Source organism: Malaclemys terrapin, chromosome 9 (assembly GCF_027887155.1).
Source record: "Malaclemys terrapin pileata isolate rMalTer1 chromosome 9, rMalTer1.hap1, whole genome shotgun sequence".
NCBI lineage: Eukaryota > Metazoa > Chordata > Testudines > Emydidae > Malaclemys > Malaclemys terrapin.
In genome coordinates, this window is record NC_071513.1 from 78519645 (window position 1) to 78541207 (window position 21563).

General features: G+C 45.8%; 1 protein-coding gene across 2 annotated transcripts in view; it reads left to right on the plus strand.

Annotated features, from left to right (window-relative positions):
• The window catches only part of RNF13 (ring finger protein 13), a 115466-nt gene that overhangs the window by 11695 nt on the left and 82208 nt on the right, over positions 1-21563 (plus strand). The window contains exons 2-4 of one of the 2 annotated variants that reach the window (XM_054039694.1): positions 1061-1188; positions 2307-2387; positions 16283-16408. In XM_054039694.1, the coding sequence (XP_053895669.1) occupies positions 1075-1188; positions 2307-2387; positions 16283-16408 (321 nt within the window). In that variant the 5' untranslated portion in view covers positions 1061-1074. The remainder of the gene's footprint in view (positions 1-1060; positions 1189-2306; positions 2388-16282; positions 16409-21563) is intronic. The other variant, XM_054039695.1, reaches the window with a different exon arrangement.

Consider the following 21563-nt stretch of genomic DNA (forward strand, 5'->3'; position numbering starts at 1 on the left):
CTTTACATTAATTCTTATGGGGAAATTGGATTCACTTAACATAGTTTTGCTTAAAGTCGCATTTTTAGGAACAAAACTACAACGTTAAGCGAGGAGTTACTATAAGAATATGCATTATATGCATGTCCACTGCTTAATACCAACAGTAAGTTGCTTGGATAGCTTGCATATTGTCTGTGTAAAATATTTTCATTGTTCCTGTCAATTAAGAATAACCATAAAATCTGTTAAAATATTCCTTTGAAAGACAACACTTTAGCTAATCTAAATAGATGTTGGTTAGCAGGGCCGACTCTAGCTTTTTTGCTGCCCCAAGCAGCAAAAAAAAGCGCCGCCCCCCAGGCCCCCCGCCGAGTGCCGGGCCGCGCCACCCCCCCCAACTGAGCGCTGCGCCGCCCCCCCCGCCGAGTGCCGCTGCCCCCCCGCCGCGCGCCGGAGCCCACCCCGCGCCGAGCGCCGCCGGAACCCCCCGCCGAGCATCGAGCCCCGCGACGCCCCCCCCGCCGCCGGAGCCTGCCCCCGCCCCTGCCGGAGCCCACCCTGGCCCCCTGCCGAGTGCCGCCGGAACCCCCTCAGGCGCCGTGCCCGCGCCGCCCCCTCGCCAAGCCCCGCGCAACCAGAGCCCGCCCTCCCAGCGCCGCGCCGCCAGAGCGCCCCCCCGCCGCAGAATGCCGCGCTCCCCCCACCGCCCCTTACCAGGTGCCGCCCCAAGCATGTGCTTGGGTGCCTGGTGCCTAGAGCCGGCCCTGTTGGTTAGTTTGCTCTGATCAATAGGAGACTAACAGATATTTTTAGGTTTCAGAGTAGCAGCCGTGTTAGTCTGTATCCGCAAAAAGAACAGGAGTACTTGTGGCACCTTAGAGACTAACAAATTTATTTGATCATAAGCTTTCATGGGCTACATCCAAAGAAGTGGGCTGTAGCCAACGAAAACTTATGCTCAAATAAATTTGTTAGTCTCTAAGATGCCACAAGTACTCCTGTTCTTTTTGCAGATATTTTTAGGAAAGAATATCTGCTACATGCCATGATTATTTATTTTGTTTTGTTTTATTTACAGATATTTAATCTAAAATGCTGTTGTCAATAGGAATGTTAATGTTGTCTGCCACTCAGATCTACACCATCCTGACAGTTCAGCTGTTTGCTTTCCTAAACCTTTTGCCTGTGGAGGCAGACATTTTAGCGGTAAGTGTAATAAATGTTTTTACATGCAAATGAATGGGAATTTCTTTCAGATTTTCCTACTTATACATCATATCATGCGATACATTTTAAAACATTATCAGTGCAAAGTTAATAGTACCTATAGATTTTACCAATTACATCAAGACTTTTCAGAGAAGGTTAGGGTTAGAAGTTAGGTGCTGATATCTCTTTGAAATTCAGTGTGAGTAAGACACCTAACTCCCTTCGGATCTCCTGCCATAGATCTTTAAAAAGAACTCCCCACTGATTTAATTTAATGGTCAAAATAAGATAGCTAGCAGACCATAATACATTCTACAATCAAGAGCTTTTACAAGTTTGGGGTTTTATGCAGAAAACTGAAAATCTGCCAAGAGCTGTTTTTGTCGTGTTTATTAGAGACTTGTATGGTACCCACCCACTAGGGCTATAGAAAAAAAAAAGGTCACGGGGAACAGGAAAGTGTGGCTTATGCAGTTTTAGAGCCGTTATGCAATATTGCATATGTTGACTCTCAGCTTCCACAAAAAGAAAACATTTTAGAACGTAACTGTTTAAACTGAGTATCTTTACTCACTTCCCTGTGAACTAAAATCTTTGTAGGGTGTTAAGGATTCCCTCCCTGGAGACATTTTAAAAAGCTGGTTCATTTCAAAGTGAAGAAAATCCTCTCTTCGGAAGCATGTTCATGAGGCATAGCAAGATGTACCCTTTGCTCAAAGTGCACTTTGGCTGCAGCCAGCTTTTTGCAAATCTGGGTTAGCAGTAGTGCTTGAATTGAAGGGGAGGTTTTCCCAACATTTAGTGGAATTCATCTTTCTTTCTTGTTATTGTTGAATCATTCCAAATAAAGGAAGACTCTAGAGATCTTTTGAGTTTATTACATGGAATAAAGCTCTTCCACCTGACATCTACATCAGATTGGGTTGGGTAATATGTAGATGAAAGAACACCAGAAAACCCCTAGGGACTGGAAGCAGCAGTGTTTATGATTCATTAGTATAGTGTTAGGAGGCACTATGTATAGTACATTTTTGCCCTAAAGAATGTGAGGTTTTTCTTGTGTTTTCAATTTGATACATGTTACAGATCTGATTTTCTTTTATAATGATGTTTAGTATAACTTTGAAAATGGAACTCAAACATTTGATGATCTACCAGCAAGGTTTGGCTACAGACTGCCAACTGAAGGCTTGAAGGTAAGAAGCAGCATCTCTGAATACACAAAGTATAAGCTAAAACAAAATTGTTAGAATGTATTTTGTGTGCTATGTTGAAAATAACTTTGTCAACACTAGCTTAAAGATAGATTTATAATTTTCACAGATATACTTTAATAGTGGACTAAAAGAGGATGTATGAGGGGTTACTATCGTCAAGCACACCCCCTTCTGTCCATGCAGGAACACAGCCCTTGCCTCCCTGTTGGTGCTTGCAATAATTTATTCTGACCTAGATACTGAGAACAAGTCCTTTGGTGGGTTCAATTTATTAACTTTTCTAGAGTACAAAGGATCCTTCTTTTAGCCCCTCAAGTCCAACCTTTCATTTAGCTCTAGGGCGAATGACAACAAGCATCCCACGAGTTCTTCTTCGAGTGATTGCTCATGTGTATTCCACAGTAGGTGTGCGTGCTCGCCACGTGCACCGGTGCCAGAAGTTTTTCCCTTAGCAGTACCCGTAGTGGGGGAGCCCCGCTGTGACCCCTGGAGTGGCGCCTCTATATCACGCTGCGCGCTCCCCCCACCCTCAGTTCCTTCTTGCCGCCAGTGAAGGTAGTCGGAATTTGTGCTCCAGCTTGCTGCAGCGTTTTCCTTAGTAGTACGATCTTCGACCGTTACTAGTTTCTCCAGTTAGTAGCCTGGCTCGGGGCATGCCCCGAGCCCCAGGCTTCAAATCATGTGACTCCTGTCGCAATTCATGCCCAGAAGCGATCCACACTCCAAGTCTCTTCGCTGTCTGGGCGAGGTTCACATAAGTGAGCGGTGTAAAAATCTTTAAGTCCTTCAAGACCCGGACTAAACGCGAACATGAGATCCGACTCCGGGCTCTGCTTATGGAGTTGGCTCTGGCCCTGGCACTAGCGCGCCAACCCGACCTGGTGTCGGGCACCACGTCCTCGGTGCAGAGTGAAGCCCCATCCACCAGTCAACACCGCTCCCCTGCCAAGGAGCGAGGCAAGACCCAGCGGCGCCGAGACAAGGACAGGGGTGAGGCTGGACCTGAGTTGGGCAGCCCACGATCCCCCTGGGGACCGAGACCTCCAACTTGCGCGGAGCAGAGTAGTCCGGCCCTGTCAGCACGTGACTCCCAGACGATGAGGATTCCGTCGACGCCGGAGGCAGCTCAGGCAGCGCGCGACATCCTCGTCATGCCGAGTTGGGGCCCCGGTCCCGAGGAAAGCCGCCACTGGGCGCCCACCAGCCCTCACCGGCCAGGTCGGAGGTTAAGGTCCCTGCTCAATCTGCGGGGCCTTCCCGTAGCCGGCGTCAGGTCTTCACTCTGTTCTCGGGGTCGCCTGGGAGCGAGTCGCTGGAGTCTTCCTCAGCCCACAGGGGCTGCAGGCGCCGGGATAGAAAGTGTCGACACTCCTCGTCCAGCCACAGTGATAGCAGGTCTCGACGCCATTGGCACCGCTGATCATACCACAGCGCGTGCCATGCTCTGAGTGCATCCCGACCGGCACCGGCACCGACGCGTTGTAGCCGGAGTCGCCAACGGGAGTCCAGAGATAGCACCTCCGACGTTTACGTTTCATCGTCGTCGAGGTCTAAATCCTGGGGCTGGACCCGACATAGATGGGACCGATCGAGCCGCTCTACGGCACTGTGCGATCTTCGGTCACTTCAGTCTCGGCTCCCAGCCGTCCTTCCCCAGGCCGCTCCGTCCCTCAGGAACATGTAACCCTGGTTGGGCTTCAGCCGGCGCAGTGGCAAGGGGCCCCATGGCAAGGACAGTGGTGCCAGAGGGCACCGTGGCCCCAGGCGCCCGCACCACCAAGGCCCTGCTCTGTGGCTGGGGCATCCCAAGTGCCCTCGGTGTCTCCGCCTCAGCACCGAGAACAGTCCTCGGGCGTCGAACCACTGGCACTGGACCCTGACACGGAGTGCGACCTATCGGCACCGCCCGATGCCCTAGGGGCAGTACTGGTTGTCTCGTTGGCACCGGACGAGTCCATAGCGGCGCTGCCCCCTCCTTCTCAGGAGGATTTCAAAGCTCATCAGGAGCTTCTCCGGCATGTGGCCACCAAGCTCCAGGCGGAGGAGATGGAGGAACCGTCAGACAATTTGTTTAATGTCCTGTCCTCCTCGGCACCGGGCCGCGTGGCCCTACCGCTTCACCAAGGGGTTTCCAACATTTCAATCGCTCTATGGCAAACCCCGGCCTCTCTGCCGCCCATTTCTAAGAAGGCAGAGCAGAAGTACTTTATGCCAACAAAGGGGCATGAGTATCTGTACACTCACCCCGAACTCAATGGTGGTGGAGTCAGTCAACCACCGTGAAAGACATGGCCAGCCCGCACCCACCCCGAAGGACAAGGATACGAGGAGACTGGTTTCCAGCTCAGGGTGGCAAACTATCGAGCACTTCTGAGCAGGTATGACTAACTTGTGGGGGGTCTCTGCCAGAATTCGAGCTTTCCCTCCAAGAAAAGGACTGGAAGGAATTCAGGGCTCTAGTCGATGAGGGTGCGGCAGTGGCGAAAGCAGCTCTCCAGGCGACCTCGGATGCGGCTGACACAGTGGCACGTTCGATGGCCTCGGCTATCTCCATGCGACGGGCGTCGTGGCTTTCGCTGTCGGGGCTGTCCGTGGAATCCCAGTCCCTCATGCAAGGCTTGCCCTTCAACGGCAAGGCATTATTTGGGGACCACACGGATACGCGTCTGCACGGGATGAAAGACTCCCGCACCACTCTGCAGACTCTCGGCCTGTATGTCCCGCCAGCCCAGGACAAACTCAGGCCGCAGCCCTCGGCTCCCCCCCCGTAAGGGGCAGATACGAGCCCCCGCCTAAGAGGCCTGGGGACCAGAGGCGCAGGTCACAGCACCAGTCCCGTTCGGCCCTGCGCCCCACCCCTTGAAGGGCAAGAGGCAGGGGAAGAGGCGTTTTTGACTCTTTGCAGGTGGTCACCTGGCCTGTTGCCAGGGAAGCCCCCCAGTTAATAAAGTTGGGTTTTGGCAACCGTTTATCGGCCTTCAGAGTGCATTGGTCCTCTGTACCATCTCCGAGGGGTACAGGCTGCAGTTCGATGCAATCCCACCACATCATCCTCCGTCCCGGGATGTCCCTGGGGAACCGGAACACGCCCTCCTTTTAAATCAGGAGGTGACACGTCTTCTCGCCCTAGGCACGGTGGAGTGGGTACCTCGGGAATTCCAGGGCAAAGGGCATCTATCCAGCTCATCCTCGATTACCTCCTGTCCCTTAGGACCCAAGGGCTGGCGCCCTCCTCGGTCAGGGTGCACCTGATGGCCATTTCGGCTTTCCGCCCTCTGTGCAGGGCCTCTCTGTGTTTTCACACCACATGACCTCCCGGTTCCTGAAAGGGCTGGATCGGGCATTCCCTTACGCTAGATCCCCAATCCCGCTCTGGAACCTGAACCTTATTCTCTCCCGCCTCACAGGGCCTCCCTTCGAGCCTCTCACCACGTGTTCTTGGTCCCACTTATCGTGTAAAGTGGAATTCCTGGTGGCTATTACCTCAGCCCGCCGGGTCTCGGAGCTTAGGGCCCTGACCTCCGAATCCCCGTATACGGTCTTCCATAGGGATAAGGTCCAGCTCTACCCGCACCTAGCCTTTCTGCCGAAGGTAGTCTCGGCTTTTCACATGGATCAGGACATCTTCCTCCCTGTCCTCTGTCCTAAGCCCCATTCCTCCAATGAGGAATGATGCCTGCACATGCTAGATGTGCGTAGGGTGCTGGCTTTTTACTTAGACCGAACCAGGTCATTCCGTAAATCCCCTTAGCTTTTCATTGCTTCGGCCGACCGCATGAGTGGGTGACCGGTCTCCTCCCAGCGGATCTCCCGCTGGATCACCTCGTGCATACGCACTTGTTATGACCTGGCATGGGTTCCCCCGCCTCCTACAGTGAAGGCTCATTTGACAAGGGCTTAGGCCTCGTCCGCTGCCTACGTGGCTCATGTCCCTATTCAGGACATCTGCAGGGCTGCTACATGGTCCTCTGTCCATACCTTTTCATCGCATTATGGGATCGTCTCCCAAATGCGGGATGACGCCGGGTTTGTTAGGGCGGTGCTCCGCCCGGGTAACCCTTAAACTCCTACCCGCCTCCATCAGGTATAGCTTGGAGTCACCTACTGTGGAATACACATGAGCAATCACTTGAAGAAGAAAGGACAGTTTCCTGTTCCGTAACTGGCATTCTTCGAGATGTGTTGCTCAGGTGTATTCCACATCCCGCCCTCCTTCCCCTCTGTCGGAGTTGTCTGGCAGGAAGGAACTGAGGGTGGGGGGAGCGCGCAGCCCCCTTTATGGTGCGATATAGAGGTGCCACTCCAGGGGTCGCAGCAGGGCTCCCCCACTACGGGTACTGCTAAGGGAAAAACTTCCGTCACCGGTGCACGTGGCGAGCACACAAACCTACTGTGTAATACACCTGAGCAACACCTCTCGAAGAACGCCAGTTACAGAACAGGTAACTGTCCTTTCTCCAGCCCTCCTCCTGGGGCCTGTGTACTGTAAGCCAGGCAGGTTTACCTTCCTTGTATCCAGCCCACTTTCTGGATCCCAATAGGATCCAGCGGTTCCACAGCCATCCTCCTGGGCCTGTGTTCATTCAGAGCTTCTAGCTCTGCATTGGGAAAGCTTATTAGGCAGCCCTCATCTCTAGCCACTCCTTTCCCTGGGAGCCTGCTTTCTGTGGGAGCACACCCTTCAACTGAGCCCTGTTAGCCTTTTCAGGTCATTGCTCAGTAAACTGTCCCCCAGCCAAGTAGGCAGTTAATTGCTTACAGGTGGGTTTATTCTCCTTAGAGAAGCCCATCTTAGGTAGATTGGGCCATGACTCCCCTTAAAGGGGCCAGCCATCCCATGACAGGATGCATCTGTTAGTCTTGTTTATATAGGAAAAATATGGTGGTCTACCATATAGCAAAGTCCTACTGTTCACACTGGGTTTTTTTGGATATAGTATGGACCCCATCTTGCAAGGTATTGCGCTCAAATACTATCCTGGCCTATAGAAAATGTGGTTGTCAGAAAAAATAGCCTGAGTGGCTATATTGTACTAAGTTACTTAGTTTTTGTGATAAAGCTCTTCATGTTTATTTTAGTGATAAGTAAGTTTCTTGTATTCAAACATTCATTGCACTGGTCCCTGTCTGGGGTACATATTAAAGGATGTCTGCAACAGATGTGCACTGATTAAAGTGTACATTTAAACAGATCCTGGAGCTATGCAGACATGTTCAGTCCCCAGTCCAGCGCGGAAGAATTACTTCTCGTGTCTTACAGTACTCCTGCTAATACATCCCAGAATGATGTTTGTTTTTTGTTTTTGCAACAGCGATACACCGTTGACTCATATTTAGCTTGTGATCCACTCTGACCCCCAGATCCCTTTCTGCAGTACTCCTTCCTAGGCAGTCATTTCCCATTTTGTATGTGTGTAACTGATTGCAGAGAAAGGGGAAGTAATCTCACTGGAACTATTCAAAGTATGGGTCCTACTAATAAAGTCACTTAGTGTTGCAGATTATAGGGCAGAATACACTTGGTCCCTGGGCAGGCGTGCAACCAGAGTGGCGGCAAGAGGACACAATGAAGAAGGGAGGAGAGGGGAAGAAGAGGGTAAAGGAAAGCTCAGCATAGTACCTGGATACAATGAAAGTCTTGATGCTCAGAACTGCAGGAGGAAGCATCCATGGCAGTGTTAATACTACCTCAGAAGGGATTGGGACTATATCACCCCTTGTGCCCATCTCCGTTCTGCTTCTGCTGGGGGAGTGCATACTGTTCCTTCACAAGTCCACCAAAGGCACAATATAAAATAATCCTAAAAGCAAGAATAAGCATTCAACTTCTTTAACCTTAATTTAAAATCTGAGAGTGAATTATACAGAAAGCTGTAGTTCCTTATGTTTCAATGTTAGATTTAAAGCACACTGCTTATTCAGACCAGTGTGATGCAAGGGATGCTGTGGTGTGAATGATGATAACTCAGTAAAATATCCAGGACCATAGCCACTAAAAGCTTCATATACAAGTTTAAAAACTGATATGATTTTTAAGAAGCTAGTGTAAAAATATTAATTTAGGACTAATATTTTGAGATAATCCACTGCTCATGCAAATTTGAGCTGCAGCATCTGATATGAGTTATATCCTGTGAACAGCAGAGAGGAAACCCTACAAAAAGAGAATCATAGTAATCTGTTCTTGTGGGGGTGGGGAAGGGAAATCACTAATTTCCATACCGAGATGTGGCCCTCAGGCTAAAAAGTTTGCCCACCCCTGATCTAGAGGATAATTGAGCCATGAGCAATAGCACCACAGGGTATAAGAAACAAATCTTAGGGTCCATTCCTGCTCCCCCGATGTGAGTGACAAACATCCCATGGATTTAAATAAATACAGGATTGGGCCCTATGTTAGACAAACTTATCATAGGACTGGAAGGGACTTCGAGAGGTCATCTAGTCAAGTCCCCTGCACTCATGGCAGGACTGAGTATTATCTAGACCATCCCTGATAGGTGTTTATCTACCTGCTCTTAAAAATCTCCAATGATGGAGATTCCACAACCCCCCTAGGCAATTTATTCCAGTGCTTACCCACCCTGACAGGAAGTTTTTCCTAATGTCCAACCTAAACCTCCCTTGCTGCATTTTAAGCCCATTGCTTCTTGTTCTGTCCTCAGTGGTTAAGACAACAATTTTTCTCCCTTGTCCTTGTAACAACCTTTTATGTACTTGAAAACTGTTATCATGTTCCCTCTCAGTCTTCTCTTTTCCAGACTAAACAAACCCAATTTTTTCAATCTTCACTCATAGGTCATATTTTCTAGATCTTTAATCATTTTTGTTGCTCTTCTTTGGACTTTTTCCAATTTGTCCACATCTTTCCTGAAAAGTGGTGCCCAGAACTGGACAATACTTCAGATGAGGCCTAATCAGCATGAAGTAGAGCGGAAGAATTACTTCTCGTGTCTTACAACACTCCTGTTAATATATCCCAGAATGATGTTCACTTTTTTTGCAACAATGTTACACTGTTGACTCATATTTAGCTTGTGGTCCACTATGAGCCCCAGATCCCTTTCCACAGTACTCCCTCCTAGGCTGTCATTTCCCATTTTGTATGTGTGCAACTGATTGTTCCTTCTTAAGTGAGTACTTTGCATCTGTCCTTATTGAATTTCATCTTATTTACTTCAGACCATTTCTCCAGTTTTTCCAGATCATTTTGAATTATAATCCTATCTTCCAAAGCACTTGCAACCCCTCCCAGATTGGTATTGCCCGCAAACTTTATAAGTGTACTCTCTATGCCATTGTCTAAATCACTGATGAAGATATTGAACAGAACCGGACCCAGAACTGATCCCTGCGGGACCCCACTCTTTATGCCTTTCCAGCATGACTGTGAACCACTGATGATTACTCTCTGAGGACGATTTTCCAACCAGTTATGCACCCACCTGATAGTAGCTCTATCTAGGTTGCATTTTCCTAGTTTGTTTATGAGAAGGTCATGTGAGACAGTATCAAAAGCTTTACTAAAATCAAGATATACCATGTCTTCCGCTTCTCCCCCCATCCACAGAGCTTGTTACCCTGTCAAAGAAAGCTATCAGCCTGATTTGCACAATTTTTTCAGGACAAATCCTGACTGTTACTTATCACCTTATCTTCTAGATGTTTGCAAATTGATTGCTTAATTATTTACTCCATTATCTTTCTGGGTACAGGCTTGATTACATTAAGAAAAACCCCAACCTCCTAATTACTGTGGGGCAGAATATGGCTAATATGTACAGAGCTATACAGTGTGGGAAGGTGCTACTAGGCAGTGAGGAACTTCCTCCCCCACCACATGGATCTACTCTGCCACATCCCTACGCTGCATTGAAACTAAATATCACAGTTTAACCTATAGTCAGTGGGTGAAAAAAATGCAGTATGTGAGTGTGATATAGATTTTAGTACATCATCTGATACAATGTCTATGAAACTCACACTCCAAATTACTTAACATTGACTTGGATAGAAATGGCTTGAAAACTGGCAGAAATCTCAGAAACAAAGGGCACTAATAAAGGGTAACATGCCACATTGCTGGGAGGTACATAATGGGGTCCAGCAGGAATTAATGCTTGCCCCCATCTTATTTAATAAGTTAAAATGAAAGAGCAAGGTAATGAAATATATATGAGATACTAAATTGGGAAATGCTATAAATACTGGAGACGACAGAAATAATCCAAAGGGGCCTAGAGAGGTTACTAATGGGGACAGAAAATGAAATTAGCTTGGAATAATGCAACATAATACCTCTAGGGAAAATACATGAAATATCTATTTCAAATTAAGGGAGCAAGAATCGCCAGTGCAGGTTTGTGCTGTGTATTCAGGGGAACACAGAGGGTAATCCTTTTCTCAGAGGCTACAGTATGACCATATCTGCAATGTAGGCAAAACAGACAGAAGAGAAACAAAATGGATTCAAGAGGAAATGGGAAAAGGGTGATGGAGGAGGTGTGGATTTATGAATTAAAAGATTAGAGAGAGTCAAATAAGCATAGCATGTCTCATCAGCAACCTATCACCAGGCAGACAAACAGGTTATACTTTTAACGTCTGCATCACAATTAAACAGCCCCTTAACCCAAGCCCTGCAAGCCTGAGTCAGCAGATATGGGCCAGCCGCAGGTGTCTAATTGCAGTGTAGACATACCTTGTCAAGCCCCTGTACAGGAGTGGGAGGGAAGTCTCTGTAGCATGCACTGCAACGAAAATAGGAGGAGGTATGTAGTGGACAGGACAGGGAACCAATGGTTAGGAACAGGGAAGGAATTGTTTTTTCTCTCACCATCCCCGTGGAGCTCAGGGAGGAAATGTCATACAGTCAGACCATTTAAGCAAGGTCTTTGACCACGTCTGCACTACTGACCTCACAGCTGTACTGCTACAGCTGTGTCATTGTAAGGTCTCCAATGTAGCCACTCTTTGCTAGCAGGAGAGAGCTAGCCCCAATGAGCAGCATTAACTATGCCCGCAGGAGAGTTCACACCAGCACTTTCGTCATTGAAACTTTTGTCAGTGAGGAGGGTGGCTTTTTTCATACCCCAGGGCTGCCTCTAGGCACCAGCTGAGCAAGCAGGTGCTTGGGGTGGCCAAGGGGAAGGGGCGGTACGTCGGGCTCTTTGGCGGCAATTCGGCAGAGGGTCTGTCCCTCTCGGAGGGAAGGATCTGCCGCCGAATTGCTGCCGAAGAAGAAAGCGGCGCAGTGGAGCTGCCGCCGATCGCGATCGCAGCTTTTTAAAAAAAATTTCTATTATTTTTTTTCACCGCTTGGGGTGGCAAAAACCCTGGAGCCAGCCCTGCATATCCCTCACCAACAAATGTTTTACCAACAAAAGTGGTAGTACAGACAAAGCTTTAGATGCACCTGCCAGTTGCAAAAGCCATGTCTGCGTGGCTTCACTGGAGCCTTGATGCCAGGGAGTGGAAACATAAAACCAAAAACTGACATGGAGGCACAGGGCTTGACTTCTCATTGATCCCCTGGTATCAGTGCAAATTCCAAGGGATCTCTAGAGTGTGTGGGTGAACCATCTTCCTTGTGGGGAAACATCCCTGTCTCAACTGAACAACTGTAGAGAAATATTGCAAAAGGAACCTTGTATAAATTCACACACCCTGCCCCATGTTTTCTTGTAGGAGGGCTAGTCTTGTGACCAGGGCTAGTTTTGTTTAAGGTAAGATTATGTCTATATATAGCGCTTCAGTGTAGACAATCACTATAGCAATAGGAGGAGTTCTTCCATCGCTGTAGTTAATCTACCTCCCCAAGAGGTGGTAGCTAGGTCAATTGAAAAAATCTTCCATCAACCTACTGCTGTCTACACCGGGGTTAGGCTGGCATGGCTACATCTCTCAGTGATGTGGATTTTACATCCCTCTGAGATATAGATATTCTGATGTAAGTTTGGTATAAACCAGCCCTGAGACACAGAGAAATTAATTTGCCCAAGTCCATACAATGAGCCAGTGGCAGAGATGAAAAAGAAATAAGGATTCTTAACTCTTGACCCTTTAACCATTAGACACACTGCCTCTCTTGATCTACTTAAGTCCCAGTTGCAGATGAGTGATAGGTGTAAACTGTCCTGATCCTTAATTCCTGAAAGTAGTACTGAAACCCTTTCATTTTTCTGTTTATTAAAAATTGCTGTTATAGCTGCTGGTGTAGATTCAAAATGGTGGTAATTATTATTTGATGCTTATGATCAGGCTTTGTCAGTTGATCTACCGATTGTAAATATAATTATTTATCAGCTACTGAAATAGCTGGTGCCAAAGAGTACAACAAAAGTAGTAAATTCTTCTTTCACTTAGAATGATCCATTCATATGGAACCATCTCTGGCTGAGAGCCCTTGTATAACAGCTCCTTCATTAAACATTCTTCATGTTAGATGTTGGCATTTTCTTAATAAATGCCATCTGGTTTATTGAAACATACCCTTCAATTTCTATATTTGCATGTACTTAACTTGAGCAGCTATTTTTCTATAATGTAGCCTGGTATGACTTGCCTAAAGCTTCTCTCTAAAAGCAGATTAAAGATCCCGATTTATTACTCTAGTTAAAATAAAGTGAATATTTTATAAGCAATTACCTAATAAAAGTAACACATGCTGTATGTGTCAATACCTTTCCATCCATTGCAGTAAACTTGGGGGAACCTAACCTTGGTTCCTTGCACAATGATGCAGAATTTGTAGTGGATATTGCTCTTAATAGTTACAGAAAGTGTAATGTGTCCATCACCACAAACTCAGCAAAGACCCGATTGCTTAAAGGAACACTAATTTTAAAGTTCATATATTTTTCAAAACAAAGTATCTTATTTCTAATTAGGATTAAATCTAAAGAATTTTAAAAATCAAATTTACTTTTCATGCTTTTTATATTTCCTTTGGACAATGAAAAAGAATAAGTTTTGCTTTGGTTTATAGTCTGTTTTGCTTAGTGGAGCACCTACATTAAAACAATGCTGCAATATTTGGGTTGTAGTACTCTAAAACAGTGTTTCCCAAACCTGGGACACCACTTGTTTAGGGAGAGCCCCTGGCGGGCCGGGCCGGTTTGTTTAACTGCCACGTCCGCAGGTTCGGCCAATCGCGACTCCCACTGGCTGCGGTTCGCTGCTCCAGGCCAATGGGAGCTGCTGGAAACACTGCTCTAAAATAATGACATGTTAATGAATGTTGACTTAAAATGGAATTCCTGAAGAATTACTTTTGAAACCTACATTGTATTAAATGCGTTTGTTGTTTATTTAAATAAACAACAATCAGTAACAGTAGTTGTCGATGATTAGACAATTTCTTTGAAGAGTTACTATACTATACTTTTTAATTTTAGCCACAAACAATACAGTCCCTTTCTGGAGAGAGACAGAGTTCTGTGAAAATTGAGAGAAGTCTAAGGAATATGTATGAATGATGCTAATAACCTGTAAAAATACAACTTGACCGTTGTAAACTTTAATTTTCTGATCCACAACAGCACAGCTTCCTATAATTTGCATGTACATGAGAAAAAGAGTAAATGCTTTTATTCTTTTCCTGTTCCTCCTCTTCCCTTCCCCCTCTCTTAGGCCTTGTCCACACTACAAAGTTTTGTTGGCAAAAGATATGCCGCTTTAATTAAAACCACTGTTGCATGTCTACATTAGTTCCTTGTGTCGGCAGAGTGCATCCACAATAACAGCTCTTGAATCGACACAGAGAGCAGTGCACTGTGGTAGCTATCCCACTGTACAACTGGCCACAGGGTGCTTTGGGAAGGGTTTGCAATGCCTCATGGGGCAGGTACAGTGTCACAGCAGTCTCTGCTCCCTCCCCCTCTACCCCCAATCCCCACCACAGCAGTCTGCCTGTGGCTGTGTTCCTAAGTGCAGGGCTGAACAGGAGCATTCCACATTAATGATTTGCTCTTTGTTCCACAAATGGAGCAGCACACTCAGCTGTCAGATTCTTCCTGGAACTTTGAAAGGGGAGGGACATATGCCTGCAGTGCAGCGGAGGTCAAAACAGTGAGCAGAGCAGTCACTGCAGGCATTGAGGGATACTGGTCCTGTTGGGATCCAGGAAGTGTGCGGATGGAAGCCTGCCCACTGCTAAAGGACCTCCCCCCAGCCTAAGGGGAGGATCCCACAGGTCTGGGATTCCAAATAATTGCAGGGGACAACTAAGGAGATAACAGGAATGGGAGTGAGGTCACAGGGCTAAACAAAGGGAACCTGACGGGGACACGGAGCAGAGAACCCCAGACAGCGCCCACTGCTCCTCAAAGGTGTCAAGGGAGCCAGCGGACGCCACCCAGAGGAACTCTGCCCAGATGCGTGAATGGATTGAGGAGCAGAAATAGGCCCCAGAGTCGCAGGAAACCCCGTCAGCCAACCTCCTCTCCCTGGTTTTGTAGATGGCCATTTTGGCCAGGGCTAGGAAGTCAGTTATGTTGACAAAACAAATAGCAATGTCTACACTGATGCTTTTTTGGTTTAACTTTGCTGCAAAAAGCTTTATGCCTCTCATTGAGATTGTTGTTTTGCTGACAAAATAAAACTGAGGTTTGCCACCAAAAGTAGTTTTGTGGTGTGTACACCTCTCCTATTTTGTCAGCAAAAAGTAGCTTACTTCCCCCCTTAGAATCAGAAGGCCTGCAGCTATGGAAAGTTACAAAATGAAAATAAAGTAGAATCTTTTAATTTCCATATATTAACATTCAAGATCTCCACTATGCTAAAAAGGCTTTAGCATGGCTGACTGCCTGGTATTGCGGTACTATTGATTGCCTGGTGTTACGCTTCTTCTACCTTGTCCAACAGGTGAATAACATTTTATACTGCTTTAATGATCTTGTACTCTGTATATCATTATCTGGTGATGCATTATTAATGAAAACTAATTAAAAAAAATTGTCAGACTGGCTTGCCCAGTATGGTGTAGTCTTGACAAGTCATGGATTTAAAAAAAAAAAAACCAAAAAACCATCCACTCAGTACGTTCAAATTATTCATGTTTCAAACAATTCCAGGCACTTTCATTATGTCTTGCTAAGCTTTAGGCTTAAACTTCCTTGTTACCATTAGGAGACAGTCAACCTTTATATTTAGGATACAAGACTGCAAAAAGACAATTTTTAAAAAATATTGATTTTTGACAACTGCTATAAAAATTTATAGTGATAAATTATATCTTACAATAGGTTTTTTAAAATTTTGAACATATTCAAGCCTGCATGCCTAAAATTTTGCTGCCTTAATACAGATTTAGGCACCTAATAAGTGACCTGCTTCTTCAGAGTTACAAAGTACTTGCAACTCCTAGTGACATCAAGAGAAGCACTTCTGAAAATCAATCCTGAAGTGTTTCAAGTAGCATTTCTTCAATTTGCATCACTGCAAACCTTGTAAAAACCTTACACATGTAAATGCAAATCTAGTAAGTACTTTTACAAGTATAGAGATGTTGAAAATCATCTTGATAATGTTACTGTGCTATGTGCAGTGTTCCCTATACTGAACTATACATACACTAGAATTTCTGCAAATTCTGAAATGACATTAGTAGCTGTTTACAAGCAAACAGGAAAATTAAGGGAAATTCATGTATATATTCAGTTTGACATTGTGTTTTCTCTGTAACCCCAAGCAGCACTTTGGTATTAAAGATCCTATGTAAATAAATAAAATGTAATATAATGTAAAATTCACAGTGATACAAGGTTGAGCTCCAGGAATTTGCTTGGCTTTCTTTTGAAAGTATGATTTTTCCCTAGCACTTGCGTTATGTCACATAGAGCTAGAACTGATAGTATGCTGTGACTTTGTTTCAGGGCTTCCTAATAAATTCAAAACCAGAGAATGCATGTGAGCCTATAGCACCTCCACCACTGAAAGACAACTCCTCCAATGCTTTCATTGTGTTAATCAGAAGACTTGACTGCAACTTTGATGTTAAGGTAGGCCTCTTTCATTTTAAAGGTTTGTAAAATTTAAAGCTGCTGGTATTTCTGAATAATGGCCATAGTTAATGCCAAAAAGGACTCTCCCTGACACATGAAAGAGTCGCATAATCTAGAGGCAGCTACAGTAATCATAGATGTTGGGTAATTTGTGGCTTTTCACTTAAGATAACATGAAGTTTAATATTATATGCGCCATTTGTTCAGGAAGTAACATCTATCACCGGTAAGGATTGAGGAATCTAAAGTGAAAGGCTCTCCATTTCTGAGGTTAGAAAGTTAGAGACTAGAATTATTTGTTTTGGTGAATATCTAGCTTTAATATTTATTACTTTGATAGAGTGAAAATGGGCCCACTATATGGGGCAACAAGGACCTGCTAGCCTCTTGGGCCTTCTCTATCCTACCAAAAATAGTTCCTGTAATTTGCCACTGATTTTCATACGATAAAACAGGGTTCAGGCATTTTTACCACCATGTGGTTTGTTCAGAGCATGGTTATGTGATACAGTAGTTAAAACTCATGAACTCTGTCTACAGTATAGTTTCCACTGTTGCTAGTGCTGGCAATGGATTGTGGTCCTATATATACTAGTATAGAGGCAGGCTTTCTGTCTTGTAACCTGGCTCTGGTCCAGACTGAGACTTCCACAAGAACTTCACAGGTTTAATACAAAATCTTGCCCCCTTCTGTGTATATGTTGTAGTACAGAGGTAGGCAACCTATGGCACGTGTGCCGAAGGCGGCACACGAGCTGATTTTCAGTGGCACTCGCACTGCCTGGGTCCTAGCCACTGGTCCGGGGTGCTCTGCATTTTAATTTAATTTTAAATGAAGCTTCTTAAACATTTTAAAAACCTTATTTACTTTACATACAACAATAGTTTAGTTATATAATATAAAGTTATAGAAAGAGACCTTCTAAAAACATTAAAATGTATTACTGGCACGCGAAACCTTAAATTAGAGTGAATAAATGGAGACTCGGCACACCACTTCCGAAAGGTTGCCGACCTCTGTTGTAGTAGGAGCAGAAGGTAGATATAGCCACTTCCCTCTCGCCCCTATGCAGCTTCAGGACAAGATTACAAGAATATTATATTGGGGGAACAAGCTACTGCTTTTACTAGTATGTTACAACCTCAAGGGAACGTAATCTTTTAGCTGGGGGAAGTCAGGCCCCAGGTTCCTGGATGCATTCTGCACTATGCAGTACTAGCTGCTTGTGTGGTCTATTCCTTCTTGGAGCAGCAGTAAGGACACTCAAGAACATATTTTTCCCCATGGCCACTTTGAGTGATCCTGCCCTGAGCTGAAGAGAAGATTCTAGTGCTGAATATCACCAGATCCACCATGCCATTTGTCCTTACATCACTCCTAGGAGTTAGTGGAATTTAGCCCTTAATACCTTCATTCTTACATGCTGTAAGAATTGGTGAAAAGTTAAGCAAGTGGTTCAAGTTAAAGTTTGGTGTAAGACAAAGGGGCATCATGATGTTCTTAAATTGGACCTTAAGAATGGCAACAAGTTGGAGCATAGGCACCAACTCCTTGGGTTATCCAGGGCTGGAGCACCCATGGGGAAAAAATGGTGGGGGCCGGAGCACCCACCGGCATCCCCCCTATCAGCACCACCCCCTATCTCCAGAACCACCTGCCCACCACAATCAGCTGTTTTGTGGCATGCAGGAGGATGGGGGGGAGGGGAGAGAAGCAAGGATGCGGCGCGCTCGGGGGAGGGGGCGGAACAGGGTGGGAAGAGATGGGGCTGGGACAGGCGGGGTAGGGAGGTCCAGCACCCCCTAGCACAATGGAAGGTCAGCGCCTGTGAGTTGGAGGGTGTGATGTTGGGTGATCTGGAGTTAAGCTCCTTAGCTTATGCAGATGACAATGTATAAACACGTTTCAATTAATGATACTCTTCGCTACCTTGGTAAATTGGTGTAGTCAGCTTGGATTTACAACCACTTCATCTTCTTGGCATTTATTTTATCTTGAAAAAGGGACAATAGATAAAGTACTGAAATGCAGCAGTGGAGTCTCAGAACAAGTAAAATCTTATGTGTACCTAGCAAGCTTGATAAGTGCCGATAGTTCCAGCAAGGGTAAGGTTAAAAGGAGATGTGCTGATAAAAATAGTACATTTGGTACCAAAGTGAAAATTTATCAAACCAGTGTACTAACAGTATTACTCTGTGGTCTGGGAGCAGTTGCATTAAATGAAAACAGACATCAGAAGGCTGGAGGCAGTAGAGATGAGAGTTATTCGGAAGAAGGCAGGTGTAAAGTGGAATGATTTTAAGACAAATAAAGTTAGGAGAGTAGAATGTGAAGTCAGCGTACGGGATTAATTGCATTCAAAAAGATTACAATAGTGGGGACACTATAGAAGACAAAGAGATGATAGGATGCCAAAAGAGAGAATGTGAAAGCAACTGAGACAGTCAGATCTAGAGGCTGACTAGATAGTGAGATGTACACAGGAACATGACCTGGCTTCAGGGCCGGTTCAAGGAAGTTTCGCGCCCTAGGCGAAACTTCCACCTTGCGCCCCCTCCCCAGCCCTGCGGTAGCTCCCCGTGCCCCCTTCCACCCTGAGGTGCCCCCCCCCGCGGCAGCTTCCCCCCCGAAGCGCTCCCCCCCCGTGGCAGCTCCCCACCCCAGCTCACCTCTGCTTCGCCTCCTCCCCGAGCACGCCGCCCCCGCTCTAATTCTCTTCCCCTCCCAGGCTTGCGGCACCAAACAGCTGATTGGCGCCGCAAGCCTGGGAGGTGGGAGAAGTGGAGCAGCGATGGTTCGCTCGGGGAGGGGGCATAGCAGAGGTGAACTGGGATGGGGAGCCCTGCGGCAGCTCCCCCCCCACCCTGAAGCCCCCCCCCCCCCCCCGTGGCAGCTCCCCACCCCAGCTCACCTCTGCTCCGCCTCCTCCCCGAGCATGCTGCCCCCGCTCTAATTCTCCTCCCCTCCCAGGCTTGCAGCGCCAAACAACTGATTGGCGCTGCAAACCTGGGAGGCAGGAGAAGTGGAGCGGCAACCGCGTGCTCTGGGAGGGGGCATAGGAACGATGTAAAAAAAAATTGGGGGCACTGCTTTTTGGCGCCCCCAAATCTTGGTACCCTAGGCAACTGCCTAGTTTGCCTAAATGGTAGCACCGGCCCTGCCCGGTTGGGTTTAATGGAGGAATAAACCATGGCCAGGAATGAATGGTGATACTGTGCTGCTCTGTGTCTGAAAAGATGCTTTGTGATGAGAAGATTTTTATATCTTATTGGTGTAATAAAAGTAAAAATGTGCATGAAGACTATTACTAAATTTAGTTGAGCAAATTGTGTTCTGTGGTTACATGCATGCAGCTTCCATTGCAGTCAGTGGGACAGACCTTGGGCCTGCTGGAGTCCATGGGTATTTTGCTATTGTGTTCTACATGATAAGAATTTGGTCCAGTGAGTGTTTTTGCATGCATATATAGGGCAGAATTTGTACTTATAAGTACCATTGTACTTATGTCACTGGTAAAGTTGCTACCTAATCTTTAAGTATGTATTTAACAAAGAGAAGGTATTAATCTCAGGATAGTGAGATACTTTTCAACATTTGTATTGATTTCTTGCTTGTGGTTTCATTACCACTTGTTTTCACAAGCAGTAACTAACCTCATTTTAAAGGATTTCTATACTGGTGTTGAGATACTCTGTGATAACCCCTACAGTCAATAAGGGGGGCTTCATAGTTACTAAGAGGTTATCAGGGGATTTGAGGATATGGCAGCAACTAGAGATTAATAACTGAACATTTTGCCAGTTATTGTTGAAATCTGTAATTCTACAGCAACTGAGATGTAATTTTGGAATGAGTCAGTGAATTTACAGCCCTTTTTTTTTTTAAATGCTATTCTGTATTTGCAGACAGATGGTAGAAATTGTGTTACTTTTTCTCCATTTAATCCATGTCTTCCCCATCCCTCTTATTGTCTTACCACCAGGGGACACGGCAGCTGCTAAGAGTCATCTTGCTAGTTATAACTATAGCCTTTAGTGCAGGCATTCCCAGACTTTTTCATAGTGTGGACCATGTCTTAATAGAGAGATTTTTCTCATGGATCTCAAGCCATCCTTCTCTTCACCATTGTGCAGACCACCCACCTCCTCATTTGCTACTGCATGACATCTCTGTGCAATTCCAGCAATTTTGTAAATGGAAAAATATTAACTGTTGGTAAATGGGTCAATATTAAATGCATCAAGTGTTTTGTCCCTTTGAAAACACTTAATCAGACTCTTAATTTCATCTTCTTCCCATCTATTCTTTTCCTCTCGCCTCCTGCTCTTGGCTCTCTGCTGACTAGTCCTCCACTCCCCCCACATATACTTTTCTGCCACTTTGTTCCCCTTGCTCTCCTTGTCATATTGCCCAGCAACCTGGTCCTCTTTTGCCCACTGCTCCATACAGTGGTCACCCTTAAATTTGTCAATTATCTTTGACACCAAAATAACTTTACTCCAATATTTGCAGTATTCAGGATATTTGCTATAGTAAATATAGGGAAATGCATTGGAATATTGCCTCTGCCTACTTATTTTCAGCTGTTTCTTCAGGACTCCAAACTCTTCTTTGCAATCCCAAAGATGCAATGAGAGCCAACACAATTTTTAAATAGGTTACTTAATTTCACACAAAATGGAGCAAAAATTCTTTTTAGGGAAGAATGTTCATGCATGGCAATGCCCTAAGTAATGATTTAATTCTGTAGCCTCTCCACAATGAGCACACTTGCAGAGTTGGTTGCATATCACCAAACTGAGAAGCCTATACTCAAGCAAGAGTCCATATACTTCAGGATTTGGCAACTACATTGTGCCATCCTCCCCACCTGCCGAGTCCTTTGGAATGTTAAAGTGTTGTTAAGCTACAGCTGCCCAGCAGAAGTGGCATGGAACATTCTATCTGTGTAGGTAAACGTGAGCAGAATGGTAGGTAGCAGGGTAATCTTTGTTATGTCTGATTTAGAAAGGAGGATGGATGGATAGATGATTCCAAGGCCTAACAGGACCATTGTGATAGTCTTGTCTGACCCTCTGTATAACACAAGCTATACACAGGGGTAGGCAACCTATGGCACGCATGCCAAAGGTGGCACGGGAGCTGATTTTC